Source organism: Phaenicophaeus curvirostris, chromosome 38 (genome assembly GCF_032191515.1).
Source record: "Phaenicophaeus curvirostris isolate KB17595 chromosome 38, BPBGC_Pcur_1.0, whole genome shotgun sequence".
Taxonomy (NCBI): Eukaryota; Metazoa; Chordata; class Aves; order Cuculiformes; family Cuculidae; genus Phaenicophaeus; species Phaenicophaeus curvirostris.
Window position 1 is genome coordinate 1,804,824 of NC_091429.1, and position 15,260 is coordinate 1,820,083.

Genomic DNA, 15,260 nt, shown 5'->3' on the forward strand with positions numbered 1-15,260 from the left:
CTGGTCTTAGCCGGTCCCAGCGCTGCAGCCTGTTCAGTATTCTCCAAGCTCCTGCCCCCAAGTCCTCTTGCCAGTCTCTCCACCCCAGCAGTACAACTTGGTATAAACCCCATTTCCTCTTCTGCACTGTCTCTGTTGTACTCCTGTGCTGTGTTTTTGTTGTATGAGCTTTTGCTAATCAGGTATGCCGCGGACGCTGCACCCAGTGGGTTTGGGATTCATGGAGGCTCCATGAGGTCAAGGCAGTGGGATGCCTGAGGCTGTGGGTCCCACCAGGGCCGAGCACTGCTGGAGTGACTGATCTTGGAAAGAGCAAGTGCCAAGCCCAGAGCTTCACCAGGAAGTGATGCTTGTGCCCAGCACCGGGTTCCAGGGGCTGTGGCTGCCCTGTGGTCTCGGTCAGCCCCTGTGTTGTCTTTTGGGAACATGGGACACGGCCTCTGGGCTGGGGCCACCCCTGCCTGTGTGGGGCCCTGCATGTCACCTGTGTCCGCTGAGCCTCCGCCCCCCATCAGCTCGCATGTCCCTACCCCTTGTCCTGCAGAATGATCTTGATCTGTGGCTCGTTGCTGGGGACCTTTCTCGGCCGAGCTCCTCCACACAGAGTAGGGAGAAGGGGTCCGCAATCTACTCAGCAGAGCTGTGTCCTACGTGCTGTTGTCCTACATGCTGTTGTCCTCCATCCTTCCCACTTATCCCCAATGCAGGCTGACGAACTCAGCAACCCCTTCGGGCAGATCAGCCTCAGCCGACAGGGCTCTACGGAAGCACCGGATCCTTCCTCGGCTATGTTCCAGTCATCCCTCATCTCCCAGCATCCTCAGCAGACAGGATTCATCATGGCAACCCCTGGGCAGCCCATTCCCACCTCCAGCTACTCTGCCTCAGGGCACACGGCCCCCACACAGCAGGTGCTGCAGCCCCAGAGCTACATTCAGCCTCCCCAGCAAGTAAGGACACGCGCAAGCCTGGGTGGAATGTGCACCTTGACACGAAGCTGGCAGGCAAGGGGCTGCCTGGCCAGAAAACAGTTCCTTGAGAAGCAGGTCCCCTCTTCTTCTGATCCATTTGTGATGGATCAGTACACAGGGGTCCAAGCTCTGGGTTGGCACACACCCTTGCTAGGCATAGGATGATCTCTGCTCCCTTGTCCCTCTGAGCTCACAAGGCTCTTATGTGAGGATGCCGCTGGTCATTCCTGACTTGCAGTGCTGGGGGAGGGACAGTGACCAGATTCAGGGCTGATGCCTCTAAGTTTTCTTTGGGGTTCTGCAGGGCATTACGGCCTCTGGGATTGTTCCCCTGAGCTGTGATGAGAATTGTGCCTATTGTGCTCTTGGGAAAAACTTGGATGTGGAGGCTGGGAGGAGCGGGAAGGGGCTGCAGTTCCCTTAGGAGCTGTCGTCTGGCCAGAGCCGAAGCCCTGGTTGGTTTCCTTCGGCAGAAGCCAGGCCAGGTGAGAGAGAAAACTGGTCCTGGGGGACCAGCTTTCTTGGTCCCACTCCCTCTTGTGTTCTCATCACCGTGTTTTCTTGATTCTGATAGATTCAGGTTTCTTACTACCCGCCCGGGCAGTACCCGAACTCCAGCCAGCAATACCGATCTCTCAGTCACCCAGTGGCCTACAGCTCCCAGCGCACCCAGCAGCTCCCCCAGCAATCCCAGCAGCCTGGTAAGGGGGTACAGAAGGGGAGAGGGGGCATGTTTCCCTTTCCTGCTACTCTTGTTGGCTCCCATGCACCGTCTCGGGCCAGGCTGCTCTTCCCTGTCTCCCATGCTTGGCTGAACTTGCTGACTATATATAGGGTGCAAAGGAAAGTTGAAACTTGGCCTGGCTGCACAGGCTGTTTTAGTCTTCCCCCTCCCTCTCAGCGTGTACCGTGCACTGAGGTGCAGCAAGGTGGATTTAAAGTCAGGAGTTTCCTTCGGGTCTTTTCATATCTGCTGTAAGGGCAGCCCTTTCTTCCACTCTTAGCAAGAGATGGGGCAAAGCAGGATTCAAGCCCCCATATGCCAAGTCTTAGGCTGTTTCCCGTGGCCAGCTGGGAAGCTGCTCCATTTAAACCCTGTTCTGACAGGTTTACAGCCAATGATGTCCAACCAGCAGCAAACATACCAAGGTGTAATGGGAATGCAGCAGGCACAGCCCCCCGGGCTCCTCAACAGCCAGAGGAACAGCTTGGGGGGGCAGATGCAGAGCGTGATGGGAGTGCAGCAGGCACAGCCCCCTGGCCTTCTCAGCAGCCAGAGGAGCAGTATGGGGAGCCAGATGCAAGGCCTGATGGTCCAGTACACTCCACTGCCTTCATACCAGGTAGGCATCAATTGTTTTCTGATGAGGGGCTGCTAAGGGAGGGGGCCTCAACTGTGCAGGCCTTGCAGGAAATGCCCCGTTTCTGTGTCTGGGTGATGGAGCCAAAGGTGGAGACTTACCTTGAGAAGACAGTGCATGCTTGCCAGCCTGGGGAGGGCACATCCACATTTGAATCTGTGTGGGACGTGTCTTGAGAAGAAGGACTGGGTGCAGCTGGTTCATTTGCCACTGTGTGCGTAGAAGAGCTGGGAGGGGCTGCCCTTGCAGGGGCAAGATTGCTCTGGGCTGCAGCAGACAACAATCTAGCGTCTCTTCTACCTAGTATGGACCTCCCTGCTGTCTATTTGTGGTCGGTTCTCCCTCCTCCTGCTCTGTGTTACCTGTCATTCCATAGGGCTGCTTCTTTCCTCCCTGCGCAGGTTCCTGTGGCCAACGAATCCCAGAGTGTGGTCCAGCAGCCCTTCCAGCAGCCGGTGCTTGTGCCAGCCAGTCAGTCTGTTCAGGGAGGGCTTCAGGCTGGAGGGGTACCCATCTACTACAGCGTCATCCCAACTGCCCAGCAGAACGGCACCAGGTAAAGCTTCTGAAAGGACACAGCGTCCTGCTCCTGCTGCTAGAGGTGGCAGCTGGTACCCAGAGGTGCTGGTCATCTCTTGAGCTTGCCTAGTCCTAGCTCCCATGGTCAGTCCTTCCTGGACACAGCTGTCCTGCAGCACGCAGTGCTTCCTGTGCTTCTCCAGAGGCAGCTCCATTTCTCGAGTACTGAGGGAGCTGGTGGTTTCTTGGACATATGGTCAAGCTGTTTCTCCTCATCCCCAGCACCTCACCAGAGCATTCTCTGTTTCACAGCCCTTCAGTGGGGTTCCTTCAGCCGCCTGGCTCTGAACAGTATCAGATGCCACAGTCCCCGTCACCCTGCAGCCCGCCACAGATGCAGCAGCAGTATTCAGGTAAGGGGCCGCTGCTCAGGGTTGGCACCGATTCCGCACAGATTGGAACAGGTTTTGTAGGCGCTGGAGTAAACAGAGCTGCCGATTCACAACCAAGTCACGCAGCTTCTGTGCGATGGGTTTACTTAGTCTTACCCAGCCCGTGGCCCAGCGGGAATTACTGGGACGTGGCACAGCAACTTTGCTGCTGGCTCGTGCCTGGCATCTCCTCGCCACGGTGGGCAGGCAGGGTAGGAGCAGGCAGAGGGAGCTGCTGTGGGCTGCGGACTCCATCTGCTGGCAACGCCGCTTAGTGTCACCAGGGATGCTCCTGGGACCAGGGAGCGTTGTGGATGAGAGAGAGGAGAATTCCTGCATCCTATCCCCGCTGCAGGGAAGTGAGCTGGAGCCTGGGGAACTGGTGGGAGAGGGGCTGGTGAGGGGGCTGGAGAACAGGCCTTATGACGAACAGCTGAGAAAGATGGGGTGTTTAGCCTGGAGAAGAGGAGGCTGAGGGGAGACCTCATTGCTCTCTGCAACTCCCTGAGAGGAGGTTGTGGAGAGGAGGGAGCTGGGCTCTTCTCCCAAGGGACAGGGGACAGGACGAGAGGGAATGGCCTCAAGCTCCACCAGGGGAGGTTCAGGCTGAACATGAGAAAAAAATATTTCATGGAAAGGGTCATTGGTCCCTGTCTGAGGCTGCCCAGGGAGGCGGTTGAGTCCCCTTCCCTGGAGGGGTTTAAGGCACGGGTGGACAAGGTGCTGAGGGACATGGTTTAGTATTTGATAGGAATGGTTGGACTCAATGTTCCGGTGGGTTTCTTCCAACCTGGTGATTCTATGATTCTATGAGAGCTGGAACCAGGATACTTGAGCTCTGTACCCAGCTCTGTGATGCACTCCTGTGCCTGAAGTTTTGCTGTGATGCTCAGAGAGGTCACTGAGTCGCCTTTGACTTGTCCCCTCTGCTTGTATTTCTTTTGGATTATAAGTCATCACTCTCTGAGGTAAGCTGTGATGTCAGAGAGGGATCCCAACTGGGTCTTGGTGGGACTTTTTTTCAGCTTGCCTGGGCAGGCAGGAGTGGCAGAGGAGAGAGTGCGGAGGGGATGTTGTAGGGAGGGGTGCAAAGTTGCACAGACCGGCAAGCTGCCTCTTGTCCCAAACAGCAGCAGCACATAGAGCCTGGGTGATGTTGCTCCTGTCGTGTCTCCCCAGGGGTGTCTCCATCAGGCCCTGGCGTGGTTGTGATGCAGCTGAATGTACCCAATGGCCCCCAGACCCCCCAGAATCCCCCTGTGGTGCAGTGGAGCCACTGTAAGTACTACAGCTTGGACCAGCGGGGGCAGAAGCCAGGAGACCTGTACAACCCAGACACAAATGCTCAGGTATTGAGAAGACTGGGAGGAAGGCGGCTCGTCTTTTGGGAGCAGCCTGGCGGGAGAGAGAGAACCCCAGCATCTGTGCTGTCTGGATGGGCTGGGAGATAGGGGTGGGCTCGTGCCATGGTGGTGAGACTGGTTGTGAGACCGGTAACGAGCACCGGGGCTGCCTAACGTTCTCCCTCCCCCAGGCCAGCACGCAGCTGAACAGCCCCATCACATCTCCCACCCAATCCCCGACGCCGTCTCCTGTCACCAGCCTCAACAGTGTCTGCACGGGGCTGAGCCCCCTCCCTGTCCTCACGCAGTTCCCCCGGCCCATGGGCCCAGCACAAGGTAAGGCAAAGGAGCTGGCAGACCACAGGGCTGGGTTTTGCCTCTGATTTCTTCAGACCCCTACAAACATTCGTGTCCTTTTTGCAGGTGACGGGCACTACTCATTGCTGGGCCAGCCACTGCAGTATAATCTGTCTATCTGTCCCCCTCCGCTGCTCCACAACCAGCCCAACTACAATGCACACCAGGTAAAATTGGGCCACGGCCACCCCCCCATTCACTGTTCTGGAAGCAAAGCAAGACCCTCCCTCTTCCCCCAGACAATCCCTCTTTCAGTAGGGCCCAGGAGTAGTTAAGGAGCGGGTTTCACACCCTGCCTTGTAATTGGGCACCACTTGATTAGATAGCAGGCTGCTTACCCCCCTAACTCTTGTCTGGCAGAGCTGCTGTTTGTAAATGGTTTTCCCTAGAGCCTGACACTGCGCTAAAATTTTGTCCTGCTCCCAGCTTTGCCCTGGAGCAGTGTCAGCCCCAAGTCCTTAAAGTGTCCTGGAACCATGGCTGTGCCTTGATCTCATCTAACTTACCCAAGTATGGTGTCACCTCAGGTTCCAGAGGGTGCAAGGTTCATCCTTCATTCCTTTTCACAGCCACAACCTTTGGTCTTCCCCTCCCACTTCCAGGATGCTCGGTGGGCACTGAGGCCAGGGTCTCCTCAGGTGACTTGCTACTGTTTTTGTTCTTTAAGGGGCAGACTGGAATGAAACATGGAAACCGGAGCAAGAGGCAGGCCCTCAAGTCAGCATCCACTGACCTTGGGACAAGCGATGTAGGCAAGTGACCCTCCTTAAGCAGTTTCCCCTTTGCCTTCTGACTACTCCCCACTGCCTGGGCATAGCTGGCACTGGCAGGGACTTCAGATGCCATCTCTACCCTCATCAGCGTTCCACAGAACCCATTACTGGGGGCAGGGGGTTGTTCTGGAGAGCAGTTCTTGCCTGCCACTGCCTCCCACATACACACAAACAGCCCTACGTGGCCTGGTTTGTCAGAGAGCAGAGCCAGTCGCAGTCAGCTGTGCCTTTCAGGGAGGCTAGGGGTTGCTCAGGAACCCGGTAAACCCTGCCTGCACGGAGCAAAGCTTTTAAGCAAGAGTGGGGAGAAATTGTTGGAGGGGCAGTGATGGGCACCAGGGCACTTGGGCCCTGTTCCTGCCCCTGTGAGGGTTGAAATGATGGAGTGGATGGAACTGGAAGTTCCCCTGAGATCTTGTTCCTACCATTGCCTTCTCAAGTGCCCCTTCCCTCCTCTGATTCCATTTCCTAGGGTGGGGCAGAGCCCTCGTCTTTGTAAAGCGGGTCCACCCCAGTGGATCATTTGTCTCCGAACGGGGTGGAACTCCCTGTTCCTTACCCTGAGAGTTCTCTGCTTGGTCATCTGGGAGGGAAGGAGAGGCACATGTCTGGCTTCTCCCACCGCTGTACAAGACTTGCTGGCTGGGCACGAGCCAGACAGCCTGGAAGGGCTTCAGACTTGCCCCAGTGTCACCTCCGTGTCACCACAACAACAGCAGCTGGTTGCAGGGGGCCCTTTAAGAACTGCTGGCCGAAGAGCTGCCCCCCTCCCTGCAGCTAGCATGTTCATTACATGCCGTGTTAATATTAGCAAAGAATCCATTCAGCCAGCCCTCTGCTAAGCCCAAAAGCCAGGGCTGGAGCCAGGAGGCGGTAAAAGTGTTTGGGTACCACGGAACAGAGGCGAAGAGGTTAGCATGACACTGCCCTGGGCACACAAGGGGATCCTCCTTGTGGGTGAAGCACACAGAGCAGAGTTACATTTAGGATCTGCACGTGTCTGGCCTCAAGCTCTGCCAGGGGAGGTTTAGGCTGAACATTAGGAAAAAATTTTTCACAGAAAGGGTCATTGGGCAGTGGCAGAGGCTGCCCAGGGAGGGGGTTGAGTCCCCTTCCCTGGAGGGGTTTAAGGGCCGGGTGGACGAGGTGCTGAGGGCCATGGGTTAGTGATTGATGGGAATGGTTGGACTCGACGATCCGGTGGGTCTCTTCCAACCTGGTGATTCTATGATCTATGGGTGCAGCCTGTCTTCCTCCCTTCCAGGAACAGAGGGTAGGAGAGCCAAGTTATCTCCCTTTCCTGGTACCCAAGGATCAGTGTAGGAAGACAGGGCAAGAGCACCTGGGAAAAAGCCCTTACTGAAAATCCAAGCCCAGCCAGAGGAAGCAAAGAGGACCTGGGAAAATGGGAAATATCGAAGCAGGCCATGTGGACACCAAGATGTGGGCATCGGAAAGGATCAGGGGCACTGCAGGGACGGAATGGTTGGGGCAGTTTGAGGGGGATGAAGTGACCAGCTTTAAAAATACATTCCTAATGTGGAGGCGGCTTAGCCAAGCGCTGCTTTCGTCGGCGAAGTAGAGCTTCGTGTTCCACCCTTAGAGCTGGTGAGGAGCCCCGTGCATCAGCTCTCGCTGCGCAGTTTGCCCCCGAGAATCTGGGGCTGCTGACACTCTCTTTCTACCGCAGTGCTGGGCCGAGTGCTGGAGGTGACAGACCTGCCTGAGGGCATCACACGGACAGAGGCTGACAAGCTCTTCACCCAGCTGGCCATGGCCGGTGCCAAAATCCAGTGGCTCAAAGAGACTCAGGGGCGCCGTGGAGATGGGGCCAGCGGGGACAACAACGGGACTCCAGAGAACGGCAGGCACAGTGACCTTGCTGCCTTATACACCATTGTGGCCGTGTTCCCCAGCTCGCTGGCTGCCCAGAATGCCTCCCTCCGCCTCAACAACTCCCTCAGCCGCTTCAAGCTGCGTGTGGCCAAAAAGAACTACGACTTGCGGGTGCTGGAGCGTGCCAGCTCACAGTAGGGCTCACACGTGGGCACAGAGCACACTGGACTGTGGGCATTTCCCTCTGCCTTCTCTTTTCCTTTTTGCCCTCCCTTCCTCTCGCCCTCCTTCCCGAATATATTTATATGGACATAATTAAGAGACAAGAAATTGATTTTTTTTTTTTATTATTATTATTTTTGGAGTGATGCCCGTGCCCACCCACCTTACCCTGTGTATATTGTTTTGTTAAGCACTGTGTTGAACCGCACATACAGGTGTTGATTGGTATGTTCACTGCACATTTTATTTAATCGGATTATTATTGAGGGGGGGAGGGTATTTTGGGGTTTATTTTATTTGAGGGGGGGGTTGTTTTTAAATATAAAAAGAAAACTTGTCCATCTAATGCTGCTTTCCCGTTCTCTGCCAGTACCAGTGCTAAGGGCTATCTGTGCTGCTTCTTCGGGGTGAGATGACAGCCAGGGAGCAGGAGGGGTGCTCCCAGGAGATGTGTTCCTGCTCCCATCTTTGCATGCACAAGGGCTTTGGGCTCATGGCTTGACAATGAGACTGGGAGAGGAGCACTGAGCGCTTTGACCTGGGGCCAGACCGCCCCATCGGATATTCATAGCCTCTTTTCCCAGCTGCGAGCCTCGTGCAGCTGTGTGGTTTCAAGGATGGGGGGTGTCTGCAGCTGCATCCCCTGCCAGCAAACAACATATTCCTCCTGCTTACAGGGAGCAGGCCTTGGGTCAATATGTGCAGGTGTCACTGTGTCCTCCTGCCCTGTGGGTGCAGGAGTTGGGCTGGCACCTTCCCCGTGGCGTTTCACCTGGATGCAGGTTCGAGTGGAAGAGGTAAGAGTGACCTGGAAAGGGTGGGTTCTGACTGGCCTTGCTGCAAACTCCTGCCGGGCTGCCACCCACGGCCTGGCAGGGCTGCAGGACCGAGAAATCTGGCACTGGGGGTGCCTGTCCAGCTCCAGGGACGTGGCACCCACTGCAGGGCAGCACGATCGCAACAGGGTCCGCAGCTCTCTGCTCCGTGGCTGCTGTCCCATCAGTGGAGGGCAGACCAGCAGGATTTGCTGCCAGAGGGTATGGGGCAGCCTTGAGAGCTGCCCTGTGAGAGACCCCACTGCTCTCACTCTTTCTTTTCCCCTCCCTGCTGCAGGGAACCCTAAAGCGAGAGCAAAGGAGACGTCGAGGCTGGCGCACTGGCTGTGCCCAGCTCTGCGGCTGCCCCATGCCAGGGGGTGGGTGAGGCCTCTGGCACGCCCAGCAACCCACTAACGCAAATAGCCAGCGGTTCTTCTCCGCCCGCTCCCCTCCTGGCTCATCCATGAGCTCCAATTTCCCAGCGTCAGCCTCCGCCAGCGCTCAGCTGTCGGTTCCCCTCTGGCCTGTCACTCCTGCTCTCCAAGGACTGGGGCCGCTGCCCCCCTCCCTGCGCACCCAGCAGCGAGGGCTGGGGGCTCCGCAGCTGACAGGGCCCCGTCTTCAGCCACCCTTTGGGGGGTTTTTCATCGCAGGACGAGAGCTCCAAATACAGCGTAAGTGTTTCTGCGCGCGGCTTAGCCTCCTAGTGACCACTGACCCCCGGGGGCCCCTGTTCCCCCCCCCTATTGCTGCAAGACCCCAGGGCTCTTTGCTTCTGCCGCAGCCCTTTCCCCAGGACTCCCCAGCACCCTTCACTCTTTCCCTTGTTGTCATCCTGCTTTCCATGGGCGCGTGGAGGGGGCTCCTGTTAGGTCTCGCACGAAAGAGTGATGTCTGGGTAGGATTGGGGGGGTGGCTGACAGCTGAGGGTGGAATCAGGCGTGTTTTGGGGGATGCAGGAGCAGGTCCTTTGCCCATGGTAGCGCACGAGGCTTCTGTGGAGAAGAAAGCAGCGTTGCGCGGCGATGCCAGGCAGTGTCGTAGGCCTGTTTGTCCTGGGGAGCCGAGAGCGGCACCGTTTGCGCTTTAATCGTGAGATGGGGACCAGCAAGGTCCCTGCCCCTGTTGGGCCCGCGCGGTGGGAAGAGCCCAGGCCAACGTGATGTCTCTTTTCCCCTCGTAGCATGACAGAGAAGGAGGTGCCAGAGCCACCAGCTTCACCTGCTGCAGGAGGGAAACCCAAGAGCCGGGTAAGTGGGTGCCCACGGGGCAGCTTTATGGAGGAAGAAGCTTTCTAGCCAGCATCTCTGCCTCAGCCCCGGGAATCTTTGTGGGGCCAGGGCTTGTCTCCTTCTGCTTGGGGAACGAGGAGTCTCTAGATCAGAGCAAAGGGGCGGGGAGCCAGGCCCCAGCTGCTTTTTCTGCCTGCCTGCCCGCCTCACCCTCCTGCCACGTGCGATGCATCCTCTCCTGCCTCAGCAGCTACAGAAGTTGAAGCAACTTTTCCAGCGAAAACCCAAGGAAGAGCCGGCACCAGAGCTGCAACCCAACGGGGAGCTGGTCAGCCCCTCGGGGGGGCCCATCTACTACATCTATGAGGAGGAGGAAGAGGAGGAAGAGGAGGAAGAGCCTGAGCCCCCTCCCGAGCCGCAGAAACTCGTCAATGACAAGCCCCACAAGTTCAAGGATCATTACTTCAAAAAGCCCAAGTTCTGCGATGTTTGCGCCCGCATGATCGTCCGTGAGTCCTGAGGGTGTTGGGGCTGGGGACCCTGGTCGGGGTGGGGGCTGGGGGCCAAGCCTGATGAGGGCTGCAGTGTCACATTGCTTCTCCTTTCCACCCCACCGCCTCCCCCGCCACCAGTCAACAACAAATTTGGCCTGAGGTGCAAGAACTGCAAAACCAACATCCACCACCACTGCCAGACCTACGTGGAGATGCAGCGCTGCTTCGGTAAAATCGTGAGTGTTCCCACCCGCCCTGAGGCTCGGGGCACCTCCTCGCGGGGTAAATCAAGGCACGGGGACAAGGAGGGGCCAGCTCGACCTCTGTGTTCGTGACCCAAAGCATCACGATCTATTTTCTTGGCTCTAAGGGGGGAACCCGGGCATCACCCTCCTGTGAGGTGACCTTCTGGATCCCCAGCATCCACCCGTGGTCCCCCCTCAGCTGTGATGACAGGGACCACAGATCTGAGGGGTGGCTAATGCTCTGGCCTCAAGCTCCGCCAGGGGAGGTTTAGGCTGAACATTAGGAAAAAAAATTTCCTGGAAAGGGTGATTGGGCAGTGTCCGAGGCTGCCCAGGGAGGGGGTTGAGTCCCCTTCCCTGGAGGGGTTTAAGGGCCGGGTGGACGAGGTGCTGAGGGCCATGGGTTAGTGATTGATGGGAATGGTTGGACTCGATGATCCAGTGGGTCTTTTCCAACCTGGTGATTCTGATTCTATAATTCTATGACCTCTTCCCTTTCAGCCACCAGGGTTTCGCCGGGCGTACAGCTCCCCCCTCTACAGTGACCAGCAAGGTGTCAAGGACCTGCTCGGTAAGTCTTTATCCCCATGCCGGGGTGCCCCATCTCCTCAGGTTTCGTAGCTGAACCCCTCTTGCCACCTCTGCAGCAGCCAATAGGAGCGACCCTGTCTTCGAGACCCTGCGGACGGGCGTCATCATGGCCAACAAGGAGCGCAAGAAAGGGCAGGATGACAAGAAAAACGTGAGTGTGGGGTTGGCTCCACACGCCCAAGGGTCCTGGCACCCCAGGGCCGCCCCTACCTCCCTGCCCATGCGGCACCCGCTGACAGCTCTCTGCCTTGCAGCCTTTGGCTGCTGTGATGGATGAGGAACCAGAAGCCACCAAGCCAGAAGAGGGCAAAACCGCAGGCGGTGAGTGCTGCGTGCGGAGAAACGGGGGAGGCTGAGCTCCAGCCACGGGCAGGGAGCAGGAAGGGAGCCTGGTGGGGGAGACTGTACTTGGGGGGCCCCTCTGGGCTGGGTTTTGCTCTGCAAAGTTCAAGTCTCCACCTTGGGAGACTCTCTGCTTGCCCTCATTAACCTGGGCACTGGAGATCCCTCGGAGGAGGCTGGTCCCAGGGCAGGGAGGCAGCGCCAGGAGAGGTGACACCCCCACTTCTTCCCATTCCCAGGCACCTCTGAAGGGGACAAGAAGGCTGAGAAGAGCCCAACAGATGACAAGGTAGCTGTCATCCTCACCCTAAGCCCCAAAGACCTTGGAGCAGCAGGGGCAGAGGCTGCAGAAATCTCCCTGCTGGGCTCCCCAGAGCTTTCTCAGCCTCTCTGGAGCCCCGAACCCCTCTTTCCTCCTCCCCTAGAACAAGAAGCCCCAGCCAGGGATTCGTGGTGGCTATCCGCAGTCTCACTATTTCGTGGCGCTTTATCGCTTCAAAGCCCTGGAGAAAGACGACCTGGATTTCCCGTACGTTCTCAGCCACGTAGTGGGCACGGGGTGATGAGGGGAAGGACGTGGGGCATCCCGTGGGGAGGGGGAGAAGTCTTCACCTCAACAACGAGGCTCTCATGGCCAGCAGGAGTCTGTGAATGAATGAAGAAGGGCAGAAATTAGAGCCGTGCTGGCTGTGGTTTGGGTTTTGTGGCTTTTCTGCTTGCCCTAATCAAGCAGGGGCTCTGGCTCTCGCCGAGCCAGCTCTTCCACTTCCCAGCTTTTGGGCACAAGCCTCATTTCCAAGGCGGTTGGTGTCTGTCTCGATGTGGTTCCACTGACTTCTTGCACCCTAGACTAGAGGCTGAGCTGCTCACGTGGAGTGTGATTCCTTGACTTCCCCTTGTCACAGGGCTCTAGAAGCTGGTGCCGTGGGACGAGTGGATTTTCATTGCTAACTTTAGGGTTTCACATAGAATCATAGAATCACCGGGTTGGAAGAGACCCACCGGATCATCGAGTCCAACCAACACGGTGCGGGGGAGTCGCTGCCCCCCTCACACCGATTCCTTCCTTCTCTTTGCAGGCCAGGGGAGAAGATTACGGTGGTTGATGACTCCAATGAGGAGTGGTGGCGGGTAAGGCTGGTGTGCCTCAAGCACAGAGGGGAAAGAAGCAGAGCTTAAAGCAAAGGGAGAGCTCAGCCGGGAGTGCAGATCGCACTGCGAGGGCGACAGAGCCCCCTAAATCTGCTCCGTCCTCATGCCAACCCGCATCCTGCAGGGGGAACCTGGTGGGGCTGGATGGATTGGCTCCAAGCCCCGTCTTGCACCCACCCGCTGCCTTCTTTCAGGGGAAGATCGGTGAAAAAATCGGCTACTTCCCTCCAAACTTCATCATCCGGGTGCGGGCAGGTGAGCGGGTGCACAAGGTGACGCGCTCCTTCGTGGGCAACCGCGAGATCGGGCAGATCACGCTCAAGAAGGATCAGGTGAGATGGGGCCAGCCTGCGGTTCTCCCACCTCCACCAGCATCTCTGCCCCTGGACCCCCACCCCATTCTCAGGTCCTTGGATGAGACACCCCCCCACTCCCCTACCTGGGGGCTGCCACCTTCCCCAGGAGCCTCACCTGCATCCCTCTCGCCCGCAGATCGTGGTGCAGAAGGGCGAGGAGGTGAACGGTTACGTCAAAGTCTCCACCGGACGCAAAGTGGGGCTCTTCCCCGTGGACTTTCTGCAGGAGATCTGAGTTTGGGGGGTGGGGGCTGCGGCCCAGGACCCCCAGCCGGGGCACGGAGGGGTCCCAGCTGCAGGGAGCAGCGGGGATGGGGGGGATGGCGGGCACCCCCCGACCCCGACACCTGCAGCTCTGGGGTCTGAGCGGGGTCAGGAGTGTTTTCGAGGTGCCTCTTTCCCCTGGGGGGATTTTGGGGTGCGAGGAGGGGGCACCCCCAGACTCTCTTCGGAGCCCTCTTTGCCTGGTGGGGTGGGTGCCGGGTGCCTCGGGGGGTGGTTCCTGCGGCTCCGGGCTGTGGGAGCCCGCGCTTTGGCAATAGAGTCTGGGCTCGGCTGCCCCTGGTCTGGATTTCTGGGGGCTGAGGGGGGTCACTGGGGGGCTGGGGGGGGCTGTGCCAGTGCCACTTGCTCAGGGTGGCACCCCTGCAGTGCCTCGTGTGTGAGTGTGAGTATGTGCACATCAGCACGTGTTCATGTGAGTGAGTGAGAGTGGGAGGGTGCAAGTGAGCATGAGCCTGTGAGCATGCAAGTCTGAGCATGCAAGTGAGTGTGCGAGTGTGAATGAGTGAGCATGCAAGTGAGTTTGAGTGTGCAATCATGCAAGTCTGAGCATGCAAGTGAGCGTGTGCGAGTGTGAGTGTGTATGAGGGTGAGCATGCAAGTGAGTATGATCATGCGAGTGTGTGGGTGTGAATGAGTGAGCATGCAAGTGAGTTTGAGCGTGCAGTCATGCAAGTCTGAGCATGCAAGTGAGCGTGTGTGAGTGAATGTGCAAGTGTGAGTGTGTATGAGGGTGAGCATGCAAGTGAGTCTGATCATGCAAGGGACTATGATCATGCAAATGAGTCTGAGCATGCAAGTGAGTGTGCGAGTGTGAATGAGTGTGAGCATGCAGGTGAGTGAGCGTGCAATCATGCAAGTCTGAGCATGCACATGAGTGTGTGCGAGTGCGAACATGCGAGTGTGAGTGCATATGAGGGTGACCATGCAAGTCTGAGCGTGCAAGTGTGAGTGCATATGAGTGTGCAAGTGGGTATGAGCGTGTGATCATGCAAGTCTGAGCATGCAAGTGCATGTGAATGTGCAAGCGTGAGTGCATATGAGTGTGAGCATGCAAGTGAGCACGTGCATGCATGTGATCATGCAAGTGAGCGTGCAAGTGTGAGCGTGCAAGCGAGTGTGAGCGAGGGGGGCGATCGCACCGGCTGGGGGCGCTGCTGCCGCGCTCCCTCCCCGTATGCAAAGTTATGCAAATGACCCCCCCCATCCTTGTGTCCCCCCCCCTCCCCAAACCACCGTGAATGTTCCTCGCTGGGGCTGGGGGGGGGACACGAGGGGGATTCGAAGGCAGCTGCTGCCCCCCAGACCCCCCCCAGCCCCTCTGCGGGGGCTCCTGACCGTGCAGGGGTCGCAGATTCCCTGTATCCGCCCTGGGGGTGCCCCCCAGCCCCCCCCAGCATCATCTCCAGCATCTCCAGGGCAGTAGAGAATGATGGAGTGGGGGGGTATGAGGTTGGGGGGGCCAAGCTCAGCTTCCAGGACTGCCTCCTCCCTGCTCACTCACGTCCCTGCCTCCTGTCAGACAGCTTTTTAAATGCCGAACCATTAAAATTTTCCACCTCATTTGCAGCTCCTCATATGGTTAATTTTACTGGGACTGTCTGTGTATTTATTTGCAGAGCCCTGAGGGGGGTGGTGGAAGCCGATTTGCTGCACGTGAGAAGTAGGGAGGGGAAGGGGGGAGGGCTCCAGCTAATTTAGCAGCTAAGAGAACAACTTAATTAGAGTCATCTGGAAAATCGGGTAAAACCCCTTTCATCAGCCTCCCATTCCCAGACCCCTTCCCTGCCAGCGCTCCTGGATTCCCCCAGCAGCTGCTCGGGGCAGCACATCCTTGGGGTGGGGAGGGAGCCCCCCCAAGCAGATGGCCTTCATTACATGCAGGATCTAATTGGATTGATCAGTAGTTAATAGGAAATTAAGAGGTGAATCGTT

The 15,260-nt window shown here is 57.7% G+C and overlaps 2 protein-coding genes across 9 annotated transcripts in view; both read left to right on the forward strand.

Moving 5' to 3' along the window:
• Positions 1 to 8,052, forward strand: part of R3HDM2 (R3H domain containing 2) — a 56,663-nt gene extending 48,611 nt beyond the window's left edge. For 5 of the 7 annotated variants that reach the window (XM_069879647.1, XM_069879649.1, XM_069879651.1 and 2 more), the window contains 11 exons: positions 11 to 100; positions 708 to 950; positions 1,546 to 1,672; positions 2,079 to 2,314; positions 2,734 to 2,888; positions 3,164 to 3,264; positions 4,462 to 4,631; positions 4,817 to 4,961; positions 5,049 to 5,149; positions 5,650 to 5,734; positions 7,446 to 8,052. In XM_069879647.1, coding sequence (XP_069735748.1) covers positions 11 to 100; positions 708 to 950; positions 1,546 to 1,672; positions 2,079 to 2,314; positions 2,734 to 2,888; positions 3,164 to 3,264; positions 4,462 to 4,631; positions 4,817 to 4,961; positions 5,049 to 5,149; positions 5,650 to 5,734; positions 7,446 to 7,789 — 1,797 coding nt within the window. In that variant the 3' untranslated portion in view covers positions 7,790 to 8,052. The remainder of the gene's footprint in view (positions 1 to 10; positions 101 to 707; positions 951 to 1,545; positions 1,673 to 2,078; positions 2,315 to 2,733; positions 2,889 to 3,163; positions 3,265 to 4,461; positions 4,632 to 4,816; positions 4,962 to 5,048; positions 5,150 to 5,649; positions 5,735 to 7,445) is intronic. The other 2 variants (XM_069879652.1, XM_069879653.1) reach the window with 1 other exon arrangement.
• Positions 8,053 to 8,698: 646 nt separating this feature from the next.
• On the forward strand, positions 8,699 to 14,888 carry STAC3 (SH3 and cysteine rich domain 3). Of its 2 annotated transcripts, none has more exons than XM_069879661.1 (12): positions 8,699 to 9,305; positions 9,815 to 9,881; positions 10,114 to 10,372; positions 10,496 to 10,593; positions 11,104 to 11,173; positions 11,250 to 11,344; positions 11,448 to 11,514; positions 11,775 to 11,824; positions 11,961 to 12,064; positions 12,615 to 12,666; positions 12,882 to 13,019; positions 13,180 to 14,888. In XM_069879661.1, the coding sequence occupies exons 2-12, from the start codon at positions 9,816 to 9,818 to the stop codon at positions 13,276 to 13,278; spliced, it is 1,098 nt and encodes a 365-aa protein (XP_069735762.1). In that variant the 5' UTR covers positions 8,699 to 9,305; position 9,815; the 3' UTR covers positions 13,279 to 14,888. The 2 variants fall into 2 exon arrangements, with proteins under 2 accessions (XP_069735762.1, XP_069735763.1); XM_069879662.1 differs by having other exon boundaries at positions 9,066 to 9,305; positions 10,111 to 10,372.
• The last annotated feature ends 372 nt before the right edge of the window (positions 14,889 to 15,260 follow it).